This window comes from Podarcis cretensis (assembly GCF_951804945.1).
Source record: "Podarcis cretensis genome assembly, chromosome: 16".
Taxonomy (NCBI): domain Eukaryota; kingdom Metazoa; phylum Chordata; class Lepidosauria; order Squamata; family Lacertidae; genus Podarcis; species Podarcis cretensis.
In genome coordinates, this window is record NC_137186.1 from 11,276,125 (window position 1) to 11,293,286 (window position 17,162).

General features: G+C 48.6%; 1 protein-coding gene across 4 annotated transcripts in view; it reads left to right on the forward strand.

Annotated features, from left to right (window-relative positions):
* The window catches only part of RUSC1 (RUN and SH3 domain containing 1), a 35,568-nt gene that overhangs the window by 7,780 nt on the left and 10,626 nt on the right, over positions 1-17,162 (forward strand). For 2 of the 4 annotated variants that reach the window (XM_079957910.1, XM_079957912.1), the window contains exons 2-5: positions 2,897-4,607; positions 9,821-10,345; positions 13,067-13,165; positions 15,807-15,883. In XM_079957910.1, the coding sequence (XP_079814036.1) occupies positions 2,987-4,607; positions 9,821-10,345; positions 13,067-13,165; positions 15,807-15,883 (2,322 nt within the window). In that variant the 5' untranslated portion in view covers positions 2,897-2,986. Of the gene's footprint in view, positions 1-2,874; positions 4,608-9,820; positions 10,346-13,066; positions 13,166-15,806; positions 15,884-17,162 lie in introns of all 4 variants that reach the window. The other 2 variants (XM_079957911.1, XM_079957913.1) reach the window with 2 other exon arrangements.

Below are 17,162 nucleotides of genomic sequence, written 5' to 3' on the forward strand. Positions count from 1 at the left end.
ACAGACCCGTCTCTGTTTCATTACAACAAAACAGAAATGGGGAAGCTGAGGCCGTCCAGATGTTGTTGTTGGACTCAAACCTCAGGAATGATGGGAGCTGTGACTCCCACAACATCTGGAGGGCCACAGGTTCCCCATCTCTGCAACAAAATGATACAAGAAGAGCTCTTCTGGATCAGGCCACATGCTCATCCAGTTCAGTATCCTGATCTCACCGTGGGCAACCACATGCCTGCAGAGGAAGCACACAAACCCTGCCTTTGCTTTCCTTATCATCTGGACGTTCCATTTATCTGCCATGCCTAATACCCATTGATAGACCCATCTTCTCGCACAGCCTAGATAGCTCAGTTGGTTAAGAACGTGCTGCTGATAATTCCAAGGTTGCAGGTTTGATCCCCGTATGGGACAGCTTTTTATTCCTGCATTGCAGGCAGTTGAACTTAGATGATCATAGAATCATAAAATCACATAGAGTTGGAAGAGACCACAAGGGCCATCGAGTCCAACCCCCTACCAAGCAGGAAACCCCATCAGAGCACTCCTGACATATGGTTGTCAAGCCTCTGCTTAAAGACCTCCAAAGAAGGAGACTCCACCACACTCCTTGGCAGCAAATTGCATTGTCGAACGAACAGCTCTTACTGTCAGGAAGTTCTTCCTAATGTTTAGGTGGAATCTTTTTTATTGTAGTTTGGATCCATTGCTCCGTGTCTGCTTCTCTGGAGCAGCAGAAAACAACCTTTCTCCCTCCTCTATGTGACATCCTTTTATATATTTGAACATGGCTATCATATCACCCCTTAACCTCCTCTTCTCCAGGCTAAACATGCCCAGCTCCCTTAGCCGTTCCTCATAAGGCGTCGTTTCCAGGCCTTTGACCATTTTGGTTGCCCTCCTCTGGACACGTTCCAGTTTGTCAGTGTCCTTCCTGAACTGTGGTGCCCAGAACTGGACACAGTACTCCAGGTGAGGTCTGACCAGAGCAGAATACAGTGGCACTATTACTTCCTCTGATCCTCAGAGTCCCTTCCAATTCTATGAAATGTAAAGGCGTATCACGTTTGTGGCTGTTCTGCCACCTTAGCTTATTTTTAAAACCCTATTTATTTTAAAAACCTTATAAAAAAAAACCTTTTAGTGCCATCACATCTTGTGGCAGAGGGTTCCATAAGCTTACTGTAGCATGTGTCCCGACGGTCTCTTCAGCCCTGTATGAGTTTGGCGCCATCTGCACTACACATTTAAACCTGCACCATACCACTTTAAACAGCCATATAATAATAATAATAATAATAATAATAATTTATTATTTGTACCCCGCCCATCTGGCTGGGTCTCCCCAGCCACTCTGGGCGGCTTCCATAAAAACCAGCGATACACTAAAATATCACAGATTAAAAACTTCCCTGAACAGGGCTCCCCCCAACCAGCCATGGAATTTCCTCCCCACCAGCCATCTTCATCTTGTAGTTTCCATTGTATGCTGAAGATCCACCTCATTACCCTTCAATAAAAGCATCATAATAGCCTGCTAGAACAGGCCAAAGGCCCATCTAGTCCGTCACATTGTTCTCAACAGTGGTCAACCAGATGCAGGTGAGAAACCAGTACCCAAGACAGGTGAGAGATATACATATTAGAACCCACCTAACTTGCCCTGCCAAGCAACGCGGGTGGCACTGTGGGTTAAACCACAGAGCCTAGGGCTTGCCGATCTGAGGTTCGACGGTTCGAATCCCCGTGACGGGGTGAGCTCCCGTTGCTCGGTCCCTGGTCCTGCCAACCTAGCAGTTCAAAAGCACGTCAAAGTGCAAGTAGATAAATAGGTACCGCTCCGGCGGGAAGGTAAACGGCGCTTCTGTGCGCTGCTCTGGTTCCCCAGAAGCGGCTTCGTCATGCTGGCCACATGACCCGGAAGCTGTACGCCGGCTCCCTCGGCCAATAAAGCGAGATGAGCGCGCAACCCCAGAGTCGGCCACGACTGGACCTAATGGTCAGGGGCCCCTTTACCTTTACCTTTAACTTGCCCTGGAGCCTTATGGTGAAGTGTAAGCAAGAAATTGAAATAATAACAATAACAATAATTAGATAGACAATTCTATATGGCCCCATCTGCACTGTACATTTAAAACAGTATAAAAGGTAAAGGTACCCCTGCCCATACGGGCCAGTCTTGACAGACTCTGGGGTTGTGCGCCCATCTCACTTAAGAGGCCGGGGGCCAACGCTAGTACCACTTTAAACAATCATGGCTTCCCTCAAAGAATTCTGGGAAGTGTAGTTTGTTAAGGGTGCAGAGAGTTGTTAGGAGACTCTCCCCCCCCCCCCCCGTTCCCCTCACAGAGCTACAACTTACAGAGTAGTTCAGCGGTCAACCTTTCTTCCCAGGGGACTTGGAACTATAGCTCTGTGAAGGGAATAAGGGTCTTCCAACATTGCTCTGCACCCTTAACAAACTACAGTCCCCAGTATCCCCTGGGAGAAGCCATGACTGCTTAAAGTACAGTGGTACCTTGGTTTACGAACTTAATCCATTCCGGAAGTCCATTCTTAAACCAAAGCATTCTGAAACCAAGGCGTGCTTCCCCATCGCAGCGGGGGGCTCAATTTACAAATGGAACACACTCAACAGGAAGCGAAACATGTTCTTTTTCCAAGGCAAAGTTCACAAACCAAAACACCTACTTCCGGGTTTGCAGCGTTCTTAGTCCAAGTTGTTCATAAACTAAGCTGTTCTTAAACCAAGGGACCGCTGTAGTATAATACTCCTTTCAAATGCACCATGCAGATGTGGCCTAAGATAAACCTAAACCCTGTTATGATTATGTGCTCTCCTTATTTTCCTGTTTCCTGAATTTTGCCTCCACTCAGAAGCTGGCTTTGCCTTTCACAGGGAACTTCCCAGGGCACCCTGGCGGGTGACATCCAGGCAGAGCCGACGGACTTGAGCGCCACCCGTTTCCCCCTCTCGCGTTCCGGGACCATGCAGTCTCCAAAAAAGGGCCTGATCTGTAACCTGAACCATGTCCACCTGCAGCATGTCTCCTTGGGTCTCCACCTGTCACGCCATCCGGAGCTCCAGGAGGATGCCAACACGCTGGCGCCCCCGAGAGACCGGGTGGGTTGCCAGGATTGCCGCAGTCACGGCGGCAACACCCGCGAGCTGGTAGACGCCAACTCCAATAACCCGTCCCTGCCTTGCCGCTGCTGCGACGGCCACACGCTGCATTCGGATCTCAAGCGAGGTCTCCAGGATCAGCCGCTCTCGCCCAACTGCCTGGCTCTGAAACGTGAGGAAGAAGAGGAGGATGAAGAAGAAGAGGAAGAAGAGGAGGAGGAGGCAGGTTCCCCGTCGGAGCTGGGCTCCTCATCAGTTAGCAGCTCCTCAGATATCAGCCTGGACGAGAGCCCGGTTTCTGTGTACTGCAGAGAATTTCCTTCTGAGGAGCCAAGGAGTCCTGAGAACCAGCCCAACATTGTCCCCTTAGAAGATGCTCGCAGCATCCTTCCCCTGGCTGACCGCAAAGACGAAAGCTTGAACCTCAACACCCAGATCGGCGAGCCTCGCCCGTCCCGTGTCTGGGACAGCCCCGACAGCTTGTGCAGCGGTAGCTCGCTGGGGTCCACGCCTGACATGTCTTCTCCATGTGCGGAAAGCCCGGTCAAGTCGCCCCTCGCTGATTCCTGCAGGGCTCCCTTGCTTGTACCGCCCCCGACCCGTCCCTTCAGGGCTCCCCCAGCCGTGCCAGCCCCCAAAATCAGCCCGGAGCTGGATTCAAACTGCAATGCTCTCCCAAGCCGGGAAGCAGAGCCCAGAAAGCTCTTAGTGGACGTCAACTCGAACCAGGCTGCTCCGCCGAGGCCTCGTGTTTTGAGCGGCCCTCCACCGGTGCCCCCCAGAACGAAGAGGGGGCTTCAGGGGTTGAGGCGAGGCGAACCAGGGAAGCCTGCAGTGGCCCCGGCAGACCTGCCGCCCTGCCACGGCGACCCGCAGGCCGCGGGCAGCCGGAAGAACATCACTTCCTTCCACGAGTTGGCGCAGAAAAGGAAGAAGGCCGCAGCGTTGGTGGGGCTACCACCTCAGACGAAGAAGGACCAGAGCGACTGGCTGATTGTCTTCTCCCCTGACACCGAGCTGCCACCATCGAATGAGCTGACGTGTGGCGTGGCCCCTTGCCGGGAGACGCCCGGGCCCCCGACTCCACCCTCAGAGCCACCAGCCAACCCCGCCGGCCAAAGAGGGGTGACCACGTTCAAGGAATTGCGCTGCCGGAAGCAGAAGGCCCAGGCGCCCTTGAAGATGGGCACCCAAACCCCATGGCAAGTGGATCCCGGGAAGGGGGTCCCCGACGGGAGCGCTCCGCCGGAGGTTGTTGTGGAGCCACCACCAAGCGGGCCCTTCAGGCCCCCGAAGGAAATCCCACCCCGGAGGAGGAAATCCCGCCCCGGGCTGCAGCCCATTGTGGAGGGAGGCTTTGAAGAAGGAGAAGACGGAAGGATGGAGGTGAAGGCGTCTGATCGAAGTTCCGAGGGCCCATCCAATGGGAGGAGGGACCCCTGGATGCCGGGGAAGGAGGAGAGAGGAGAAAGGAGTTTTGTGGAGGGTAAGGCTTGGATGATCTCCCCAGATGTGGAGGCTCAGATTTTGGAGAGCGGGTGGACCTGGTGCCTGAAAACAGAGCCGCATCCGTACCTTACATTTAAAGCACTTTTGCACCGCTTTACACAATCGCTGCTTCCCCCAAAGCAATATTGGAGAATGTAGCTTGTTAGGGGTGCTGAGAGTGGTTTGGAGGCCCCCCCAACATCATTTCCCTCCCAGAGCTGCTTTTCTCAGAATTCCCCGCTTGATAAATCCCCCTGGGAACTGTAGCTCTGTGAGCGGAACAAGGGCCTCCGAAAGACTCTCAGCACCTCAGACAAACTACAGTTCCCAGGGTATTCTTTGCGGGAAGCCATGACTGTTTAAAGTGAATCTTAGGACTGCAGAGTTGTAAAGGACCCTGAGAATTGTATAGTCCAACTCCCTGCAGTGCGGGAATCTCAACATGCAGGCCCCCCCCCCCATCTAGTTTAAAATCACACCAGACCCTGCTTCACTTTGGAAATATCCTAACAGTTTTATTATTATTTTACTTATTAAATTTGTATACCACCCTATACCCTTAGCTTTCAGGGCTGTTCACACAGCGGTTATTGCAAGTATTGTGTAGATGTGGCCCAGGGAGGCAGCTAATGAGGGCAGGACGGCACTGGTTAAAGCACATTAGTGGTTCCACAAAAGTTTGAAAGAGAGCTCAGTCAGGAAATGGAAGTTGACGTGCCTTTTAACCGCTTCCCTCCCCAAGACACCAACCATCAAGCCTTAGCCTACCAAATACCATATAACCCTATGACTCCCTGTGTGATATGGGGACTGTAAAATATGTTCCAGTTACAGATAGGTAGCCGTGTTGGTCTGCCATAGTCAAAACAAAAAAATTCCTTCCAGTAGCACCTTAAAGACCAACTAAGTCAGTTCTTGGTATGAGCTTTCATGTGCATGCACACTTCTTCAGATACACTGAAACAGAAGTTTCCAGACCCTTCTATATAGTGAGAAGGTGGGGAGGGGTATTACTCAGAAGAGTGGTGGGAATGGGTGATTGGCAGATAGCTGTGATGAGCCTGTTGACGACTCTTAACGACTGCAATAGGTCTTACAGGAAAAAGCAAGGGGTGAAAAGGTGAAAAATGGCTTTGTCATGTATAATGAGATAAGAATCCAAGGTCTTTGTTCAGACCAGGTCTCTCCATGGTTTTAAGTTTGGTGATAAGTTGCAATTCAGCAGCTTCTCTTTCCAGTCTATTTCTGAAATTCCTTTGTAGTAAAACAACTACTTTGAGATCTTGTATAGAATGTCCTGGGAGATTGAAGTGTTCTCCTACTGGTTTCTCTGTCTTGTGATTCCTGATGTCCGATTTATGTCCGTTTATTCTTTGGCGTAAGATCTGGCCTGTTTGTCCAATATAGAGAGCTGAAGGGCACTGTTGGCATTTGATGGTCTGGAAACTTCTGTTTCAGTGTATCTGAAGAAGTGTGCATGCACACGAAAGCTCATACCAAGAACTGACTTAGTTGTTCTTTAAGGTGCTACTGGAAGGAATTTTTTTGTAAAATATGTGGTTGACTAAGAGGGGGAATATATCTTCGGGGTGAGGTGGGGGTGACTGTTCTCCTCAAACTTCATATCTGCATGTGTTTCACTTTGGGAATTGTAGCTCTGGCAGGGGACTCGTGGTCTCCTAACAACTCTCAACACGCTTAACAGACTACAATTCCCAGGATTCTTTGGGGGAAGCCATGACTGTTAAAGTGGTATAGTAGTACTTTAAATGTATGGTGTGGGTTCAAATCCTCCACTCTTCCTGTGACCTTGGGCCAATCACTTTTTCTCTCTGTGTGTGTCTCTCACTCTCTCTCTGCCTAAATTACCGCACAGGATTGTTGTGAGGGTAAAATGGTGTGTTTCCCCACAACCACTATGTATATTCTCCTAAATGGAAAGCTAGGATTAAGAATGGAAGCAGTGTGTGGAGTCTCCATCAAAACACAGTTCTCACAGCATTAACACTCCATTAGATCTTCCCACTCTATTAAATTCCCAGGGAGATCTCAAAGCCACAACTATGGGCCCAACACAGAGCAAGATAAGCAGCTTCCAGTATCAGCCAAACCCACTCCCAGCCTACTTTGGCCTATTGTTCCCCATCTGGGGAACTGGGGGAAATGCCATCCATTTGTCTCCATGGCAACAGGGCAACCTCTTTGGACATGTGAATAGCAGCACTTAACAGGCCATTAGAAAGTATTCTTCAGATAATGATCTTACAAAGAAACTTGTCTGACCAGATCAGCAGGTGTCTTCTTATAAATTATAATCTCACAGTACAGACCCACGGGTATTATCTAGACTGAACCCCAGCCCCCAAACCTATAACAATGTGTTATTTATTTTTCCTGGAGTGCTTAAGGTAGTTTCAAAGCAGGAATGTGCCCTGTGACTGGGGTGCTCACATATTGCGTTCAAAAGAGTGCGCCACCTATGCGCTCAAGTAGTCGAGGTATACAGATGAACAAGTGTATACTCTGTGTGCATTCAATTCACCCAAAGCACAGTTAAAGCAGAGGACTTCGCCCCCAAAGAATTTTGCAGTTTCCTAGCACCCTTAACAAATGACAGCTCCCAGGTTTCCTACAAACTGCACGGCGCAGATGCAGTCCTTTTTTTTTTGCACAAACATTAGCACATTTCCAGGGACATCTTGTGCTTTTGTTCGGAGTGGCGTCTGACAGACACTCGCTCTCCACTTCCATCTCTGCTCTGCTATTGTGAGTTTTTAGTTGGTTTCTTGTTTTGCTTTAATAGAATGAAGAAATCAATGCCACCCCTGCACCTTTCTCTCTGTCTCACCAGCCTCCAAGGCACACCTTGAATCTGGTTACCTGGCCTAATTTAAACAAATAAGCAAAAGGAGTTGCTCTGATTGGTTAACGCGGTTGTCAGTCGGAGCTAGGGGAACTTCTCCCGCCTCCTGCTGCATGCCTCCCTCAACAACACACACTCATGCACTTCTGTTAGCAGGAGGAAGCAGGAAGCAGATAACCACTTTGCATTTGTCTTCCTGGCCTGACAACCTTTGCAGTACTTTCCCTTTCTTTCTCTTTCCCCGGAAGCAAACTGGATCCTTGCCCCTTCCACTCCACCCACCCCTAAAACGGGGCAAGATGTGGGGGCAACTGCGGAGCTATAATCGGCTGCCTTTTCCTGGTTTGGAGAGAATCATTTGTTTGTTTTTTTAAGGTAATGTAACTTCAACGGCCCACGTCATCGTGGCAGCGGTGCACTTAGGAAATTTTAGACTCTGGACTTCAGGGTTTTCTGTGGATTGAGGTCTGTGTGCTCTCTTCAGATAGTACAGTGGTACCTCGGGTTAAGTACTTAATTCGTTCCAGAGGTCCGTTCTTAACCTGAAACTGTTCTTAACCTGAAGCACCACTTTAGCTAATGGGGCCTCCCGCTGCTGCCACGCCACCGGAGCACAATTTCTGTTCTCATCCTGAAGCAACATACTTAATACAAGGTACTATTTCTGGGTTAGCGGAGTCTGTAACCTGAAGCGTATGTAACCCGAGGTACCACTGTAATGTGGATTACTTTGTGAGACTTCAAGCCAAACTTGCTAAATTTCAGGGTGGGGAAGTTTGTGTTCCAGATTGGGGGCTTTGGAACATAGAAAGCTGCCTTCTGCTGAGTTAGACCACTGGTCCATCTGGCTCAGTGCTGTCTACACTGACTGGCAGCAGCAGCCGCTCTCCAGGCTTTCCAACCCTACCTGAGATGCTGGAAATTGAGCCAGAGACCTTCAATTTGCAAAGCTCTGCCATTGAGCTATGGCCCTCCCCAGAGTTTGAGACAGTGTCTACTGCCAGTCCTACCTGGAGAACATGGAGAGCTACCTTATAGATCAGACCACTGCTCCATCTACCTCAATAATGTCTACACTGACTGGCAGCAGCACACACCAGGTCTTCAGGCAGGGAGTATTTTCCCAATCCTACCTGAAGATGCTGGGAGTTGAGAACATGGGACCTTCTCATAAACCACTGAGAGGCTTTTCTACAAGCAAGTAGTCTATACATTTTGTTAAATAAATTAAGATTAGAAAGCATTGGCAGTCTCATACTTGGAATCGCTCGGGGATTGTAACTAACAAACAAACAAATCAGCACAGTTTTGACATCCATGGTTAAAATCAGTGCAGTTTTGAAAGATTCAGTTCTGCCATCTCAATTCAAAACGGTGTGCGATTGTATCCAAACATAGCAGGGGCAGATTGTCTCTTTTGGATGCCTGAGGGCTTTTCCTACACCAGACAGGGCAAACTTGTGACCCTCAAGACATTGTCGGTCTCTCAACCCTCCTCAGCCCAAGTCAGTCAGGGAAAATGGGAGCTGGAAGTAATCAACAAACAGAAGGCTTCTCAGGCCATATTCACACCATGCATTTAAAGCACTGTAAAGAGTCATGGCTTCCCCCAAATAATTCTGGGAGCTGTCAATTTGTTAAGGGTGATGAGAGTTATTAGGGTGACCCCTCATTCCCCTCCCAGAGCTACAATTCCCAGAGTCCCCCATGAAAAGGGCTTGGCTGTTAAAACCGCTTTGGGAATCGTAGCTCTGGGCAGGGAACAGGGGCCTCCTGACAACTCCCAGCGTCCTTAATGAACTTTTATCCCCCAGAATCCTTTGGGGGGGACGCCATGATTGCTTAAAACGGTATCTCATGTATGGAGTGAGTGGGGCAGAGTCCCCCAACTCTGGATTAAGGTCCTGTGTTTCCCAGCTGAAGACACGCAGCTTCTCCAAACGAGGTTGGGTGTTTTTTTGCGTCGGGATTTTGTGTTGCGTGTCTCATGACCATTATGTTTGTTCATTGTCTGCTGTGTGACTTCTGGAAATAACTTTGTTTTGTTTTGTTTTGTTTCATATTCTCTCCCCTTCCTCTCCTTCCTTGCTCTTGACCCCCACCCAAAACCTCTTTCTGGCTTCCCCTCCCACACCCCCGTCCCGCTTCCCATGTCAATCAATCAATCAATCAATCAATCACGCTGGTCTGGCTCGTTGTCTGGCTTCCATGCATTTCTCACTGGTTTGTCGACCTCACGTGCTCCCCCCCCAAAAAAAAATCCATCCATCCCTCGCTCTGCACTGGCTTCGCTCCTTGGTCCTGCTGCTGCAACCTTCTGGCCCCCTTGCCCTCGCTCTGGCCTGCAGCTGACGCCACCCTTGCCCGCTCCTCCAGGCCTCAGAATCTGCCCTACCCACCTCTCCTGGTCCATTTCTCTGTGGTGGACGACCCGGCACCCCTGCACCCCTCACTCTGCACTGGCTTAGAGAGTGTGGAGCTGAGCTCCCCTGCCTCTCCTGCCCCGGCCTTCTGCCCCAGACTCAAGACTTTGTCTTGCGAGGAGGTCTGCCTTCTGGCCGGGCGGCAGGGGCAGGTCTTGGGCACTCTCTCGCCCGAGGAGCTGCTCCCCATCCGCCTCTCCCCCATCGGGGCCTACTCCCCCCCTGCCAGGAGCGTCCTGCCTTTTCTGGACAGCCCCGACCTGGCTGTGCTGTTCTCACCCCTCTTCCCCCGCAGCCGCACCTTCCCCGTCTTAGCTTTCCCACCCCGCCAGGTGCCCGAGCGGCCGTTTGGAGCCCGCCGCGCCCCCCTTGACATCCAGGCTGGAGCAGGGCTCGGGAGAGTGCCCTGGGGCAGTATGGAAGCCAGAGAGCCGGGAGCTCCCAAGCAACGTAAGCCGCCTCTCCCCTCATTCTCCCCCCTTCTCCTTCCCCCCTTCCCTGCCTCAGTCACCTGTCCCCCAAACTGTGCGCCTCCTTGAGGGGTTTGGTTGAAGGCTGTGAGGCCAAAGCAGCTGTCCGCACAGGGACAGAGACTGCCCGTTGCAACTCTGTGCGAGTTGCCGTTCTGGCCTCGTCCAATCAGCTTCTTGTGGGTACAGCTCCTCCTGCCCGTTGGCATCAGGGGTGTGCAACTGGACGGGGGACTTGAGGTCCTCTAGACCAGTGGTTCTCAAACTTTTTTTGTGCCACCGCCCCCCTCGGTTCTATAAACTCAGCTCCAGTGGTTCCCCCCCCCCACCTCTCTAAAAAGCATTATGCAGAACTGCGGTTTAATAAGAATAAGAATAAATTTTATTTATAACCCGCCCTCCCCAGCCAAGACCGGGCTCAGGGCGGCTAACACCAGCTATAAAAACAATTGATTAAAATACAACATTAAAATGCAGCCTCATTTCAGTAGAAACTCAAATCAAAAACTTTTTGGGGATGAAAATGTTAAATCTTCACCAAGGCCAACTATCCAGACTGGTCCTACACGGGTCAGAACAAAGCCAGGGAAGTCCCCAAATAGGAGTTCAATCACAGAAGGAGAAAGGAAAAAGGAAAAAAACACAATTGCTGAGTGAATTCAATTCAATTTGGGGTACAACTTAGAATGATTTCTAGTTCACCTTCAAGTTCATTCCCTTCCATGTGTGGATTTATTATTATTATTATTATTATTATTATTATTATTATTATTATTTACTCTTTAGACACTTTGGCCCTTTAAGCTGAAACATCATAATTGTTGGGGAAACTAAATGAAACCATTCACATTCCGCTGTGTGTGTTGATGTTTTCTTCATCTTTGAAAGTACAGTATGTTCATTATCGTAGCACAGCAGCTTGCCACATTCTGAATGTTGATTTCCCCCCTCTCTTTTTGACGTGGATAACTTGAATGGACTCAAACCAAGAACTGAACTAGTTTGTTTTGTAAAAGGATGAACCTGAACAGGGGTGTAGTTCCTTTTTGCATGTGTGTGTGTGTGTGTGGACATCTTGAACTAGAATGAGTTCATTTAATAATAATCATAAAACCTTTCTAAGCTCTGGCTTTAAGTGGCATTCCACAAGGGCCTGGTGGCGAAATGATCTAGGTTATCTTGCTTTTGGGGGGAGATGTGTTGGAAAGAAAGAGGGACAAGAGGGACACACACATCTGCCTGAGTAAGGTGGATCCCTCCTTGCTGTCATGCCAAAGCACAATCGTTCAAATCATCTGTAGAAGCAACCCTCTTGCTCCTCAACATCTGAGTGCCAGGTCTGGTCTGCAAACACCAACCTGGGTTCGATGAGTGCTCTGGTTTTTTAAAAAAAATATATTTATTTATTTTCCACAAACAGAAAAATCATCAAAACAATACAAGATATCAAAAACACACCAAAAAAAGAAGAAAAAAATAAAAATAAAAACTCCAATTTTTAAACACATGTTTGCAGAACTTTCTTTCTTGACTTCCTCACGCCTCCCTTTTTTGTGTTCCTCTTTGTCCAATCAAATACAGCAAATCCTTACCCTCCTTCAAAACTCATTTCTAATTATTGTAATCACTTCTATTGTGTCTCCGATCTTTCCTCCTTATGGTTAAACACCTTTAACATATTGTTTACTTTTGACATAATATAACGTTATTCTTTCACCCTTTTTCTATTACGTTTTTGCATACTTTTTTAACACTGTATCACTAGTGCCATATTATTTTCATATCCAACATCATTTTTAGCATTCATAAACTTTGCAGTATTTCTGCAGATAGTTCTTGAACTTCTTCCAGTCCTCTTCCACTACTTCCTCTCCCTGGTCTCGGATTCTGCCAGTCATTTCTGCCAATTCCATGTAGTCTATTACTTGCATCTGCCATTCTTCCAGGGTGGGTAAATCTTGTGTCTTCCAGTACTTTGCGATGAGTATTCTTGCTGCTGTTGTCGCACGATGAGTGCTCTGAGGCTGTTCCATCACTGAAAGGACCATCACTGGTCCATATATTCATAGAATTATAGAGTTGGAAGGGACCACAAGGGATATGCAATCCCATCCTCTGCAATGCAGGAATATTTTGCCCAGCGTGGGGCTTCAACTCATGTCCTTGAGATGGAGAGTCTCATGTTGCACCAGTTGAACTGTCCCAGGTGTATATCATCTCAGACCATCCTGGCTGGGGCTGATGGGAGCTGGATCCCAGTAATACCTGGAGGGGCACAGGATCTTCACCTCAGCTGAGATCCAGGACCTGCACTTCTCCCTTTCCCAAAGGGAAGTTTTTAATGTTTGATGTCTTGTCATGTTTTTAATATTCTATTGGGAGCCGCCCAGAACGGCTGGGGAAACCTTGCCAGATGGGCAGGGTACGAATAAATTATTATTATTATTATTATTATTATTATTATTATTATTATTATTATTAGGGTTCAGGTGATCTAATTCAGGCCATGAGTGCCTGAATCTGCTCAACACTTCATACTCTCTCTCTCTCTGTGTGTTTTAAAAAAAGATTTCTTTTTCTTCATTTCGCTTGGCTAATAACTGGAATAAATAAAAAAAATTCCTGGCATCCACAGAGAAGCTAGATAGCTTCTTATCCTCCATATGTTGACTTCCCTTCTTTCTGTCCCATCTTCTTCCAGTCAGACATTCCCAGTCCTTTGGTGGGGTCCCAAATACCAGCCATCCGTGGGGGGCCGATGCTGATCGAATCTGTGCCCAACTTCGAGAACAAAAGAAAGGTACAATCTTAAAACACATATCTCTCTATCACCTATCTGTCTGTCTATCTATCTATCTATCTATCTATCTATCTATCTATCTATCTATATCAATCAATCACTATTGATCATCAATAATTGTTGATCACGATTGGTTATTAATTATTATTTTTCATTGTTGACAATACTGAGCTTACTGCCTGCGACGTGCTAGGAAATGTCTAGCCTCATGGTGTTAACAAATTATACAAAAGTGTTCAACTTTAGAGGCTGGGGTGGGGGACATGTTAGGAGAGGAAGGAGGGAAGCACGGGTGAGGGGAGAGAGATGCAAAGAGCCACCCAAACACCTTCAATATCTGGGAACTCTTCCCAACTCCTATTCAGGCCTTGTTCATTCCCATGGCAACCCATGTCTCTCCTGGCACCTTTAATTCTTGAAAACCTGAAGGGAGGCCAAAGAGATGAGGATTTCCATGGAAACGTGTTGTATTTGCAGGAAACCCCAGGAAGATTTGAAAAGAAAGAGAGACAGGGAGGGTCTGCCACTTCCTTTTCCATCGGCACCCCCATGGGCATTCAACCGAGAGGGGGGCAAACATATGAAACTTAATTTCCAGATCCCCAGCTTTCACTTAAAAGAGAAAGAAAGTGAGGCCCCATTCACACTATACATTCAAAGCACAGCAATACCACTTTAAATAGCCATGGCTTCCCCCAAAGAATTCTGGGAGATACTGTTTGTTAAAGGCACTGAGAGGGGTTAGGACCCCCTCCTTCTCCTCACAGAGCTACAAGTTGTTTAACAATCAATTCCTTTCCCTAGGAAACTCTGGGAATTGTCGCTCTAGGAGGGGAAAGGGGGCCTCCTCACAACTTTCAGCACCCATAAAAAACTACAGTTCCCAGGATTCCTTGGGGGAAGCCGCGGCTGCTTAGAGTGGTATAATAGCGCTTTGATTTTTTGTTGTTGCTGGCATCTGTATGTCTCAAGAGACAAAGGAGTGACTGGGGGTGATGTCAAACCTCTGGAGAATCGCAGCGCCTGCTGTGGCTATAGAGTCTGGGAAATCATAACTGCTGCCTCCCATGTTGTTTTTGCCCCGTTAGTGGCACCAAAGTGACCTTTCTGGGGTGCAAGGCTGGGCAGTGTGTATGGAGGACCTGGGGACCCTTTTCAGCTTCGCTGATGTGGTCCAAAGGAAAGCAGAGCAATACGTTTGGCACCAGCTTGGCTGCAGTAGTTGCTGGAGGTGTACAAGGCGACACCCAATCTCCTTAAGGTCTCTCACTCCTGATTTGTGTAGTGCTTTGAATGTATAGCTCAGATGATGATGAATTAAATTCAGTGCTTTTTTCCTGGGGGGACGCAGGGGTACGCATACCCCTAAACATTTTGTAAATCTAGGTTTGGCCTCATTGAGGGTCAGTATTTCAATATGAGTAGGAAAATGAGAGTACCCCTAAACATTTTTTTTTAGAAAAAAAAGCACTGATTAAATGTGTATATCAGCCTTCATCCAAAGACCACAGGGCAGTTCACAACACAAAAATACAAAACGAGAACACAAAATACATAATAAAAGCAAACCGACCATTTTATCAGCCAAAGGCCTGGCTATAGAGGAACATTTTTGCCTGGCACCTAAAGATACAGTGGTGCCTCGCAAGACGAAAAGAATCCATTCCGCGATTCTCTTCGTCTAGCGGTTTTTTTGTTTTGCGAAGCAAGCCCATTAACGGCTTAGCGGATTAGCGCTATTAGCGGCTTATCAGCTTAGCGGATAAGCAGATAAGCGGCTTAGAAAAGGGGGGGGGGAGGAAAAAGTCGGAAAAACTCCCAAGACATTTCGTCTTGCGAAGCAAGCCCATAGGGAAATTCGTTTTGTGAAGCGCCTCCAAAACGGAAAACCCTTTCGTCTAGCGGGTTTTTCGTCTTGCGAGGCATTCGTCTTGCGGGGCACCACTGTATATAATGATGGCATCAGGCAAGCCTCCTGGATGGTGCTAGTATTTCAGCAGGAAGCTATGACATGTGTACTGTATACTGTAGTGGTACCTTGGTTTTTGAACGTAATCCGTTCCGGAAGACTGTTCAGGTTCCGAAAGGCTCGAAAACTGGAAACTCAGTACGGAAGCCTCAGTACGGAAAACTCAATACAGAAGCTGTGTTTTTGGTTCGACTTCTGAGGTGTGTTTGAAAACAGAAGCATTTTCTTCTGGCTTTACAACGTTCAAAAACCGAAATGGTCTTCAACGGAGACGTTCAAAAACCAAGGTACCACTGTAATTGGAAAAGAAGCGGGCAGTGTGCCCTGATATTGTTTGCAGGTGCAAGCAGCATGATCGCTCGCAACTGGCCCAATACCATCATAAGCCCAAATCATAACCAGAAAGGACTTAATAATAATAAGAACAATAATAAAATTTTATTTATATCCCGCCCTCCCCAGCTGAAGCCGGGCTCAGAGCAGCTAACAACAATAAAATTAACACAGTTTACATAAAATCACAATCCATTAATTGGCATGCATTCTAAAACCAATTCATTCTAAAATCAATTCAAAATCAAAACTTCTGGACGGCAGCCCCCGAAGCGCAAGCAAACAGTGCCCCCCCCCCCCCCGCCGGTAATCCTCTCTCTTCTTTCGGCTTTCCCCCAGCTTTGCTCGTGGCAGTCAGTGCCTCTGTGGACAAGATTGTCGCCCATTTCAGCACAGCCCGGAACCTCGTTCAGAAGGTTTGTTTTGACGTTACATTTTATGCAGCCGGCAGCTGGTGCCCCATTGTGGGTGGTGGGGCAGAAGGCAGGGAGCCCAGGTGGCATCAGAACCAATGATGGGCAGTCCCCGCTCCTTGTTGGTTTTCCCCATCTTTCTCCCCCCCCCCCAGCTGATTTCTGTAAGGGCAACACTGAGACTGAAGAGGAGGAAGCTGAGAGCAGGGGCGACCCCTTGGACTGGCTGTAAGAAAAGAGGGCAGGAAGGTGGGGGCTGCCTGAACACAGACTGAGCGTTGGTCGGCCGCTGCCCCATTTGCCCTAACAAACCAGCTTCCACTAATTTTATATCCCCCCCCCTTTCCTCCAATAAGCTAAAGGCAGCATAGATAGGGCTCTTGCTCCTCTGCCACTACCCTTGCAGCTGGTTGCAGGTTCAGATTCTGCGAGGGAAGAGAGACACACTCTGCATTTATTACCCCACCCTTTCCTCCAAGGAGTTCAAAGTGGCATAGTGGTTCTTCCCCCCCCCCTTCAATTCACCCCACAACATCCCTGTGAGGTAGGCTAAGAGGCAGCGACTACCCCAAGGTGAGCTGGCAGCAGAGTGGGGATTTAAACCCCCGTGTCAGGAGCGAGCCAGCAGTAAATCACACTGAGCTAGTTGGAGTTAAATGTGTATTAGCAAAAACACAATCTACATAGGGGTGTCAGGCCTAATGTGGACAGCAACATCTCCAGCAGGCCTTGCCCCCATGAAGCACTTGCAGAGACTAAAGATGCTTGTCTTCCTGCTGCTGCCTAAGTCCCCTCCTCTCCAGGGTTTCCCCCAAGCAATCTGAGACTGTACCTGCATGATGCTAATTTCTCCTTGCGCCTCTTCCTGGTGTCTTGCCTAGTTTTGGGAGACCGGGGGTGGGGGTGGAGGGGAGCTTATCGCAGCAGGAGGGAAAGACACCCGTGACTCTTCGCCAGCCAGATCCTCTCTGCTCCTTGGTCTCCTTCCACCCCTTCTTCAGCTTCTGCCTCTGATTCTGGGCTTCTTTCTGCCACAGACTCTCCCCGCTCACTAAGCCCTGTTGTCTTCAGTTTCCAACACCTCCTGTTCTCCTTCTGACCACTCATCGTTGTCCCACCACCACTCCCCGGGCTCTGAGCCTTCTTCCCCTGGGGGAGCCCCAGCTGGTTCCTCCCATCATTCCTCTGCGCCCCAACCAGTCCATGACACCTGGTTTCTCCTGGTCCCTGGCGCTCTCACCACTATGCCACACTGACATAGAGATACCAAAGTGCGTTGGAC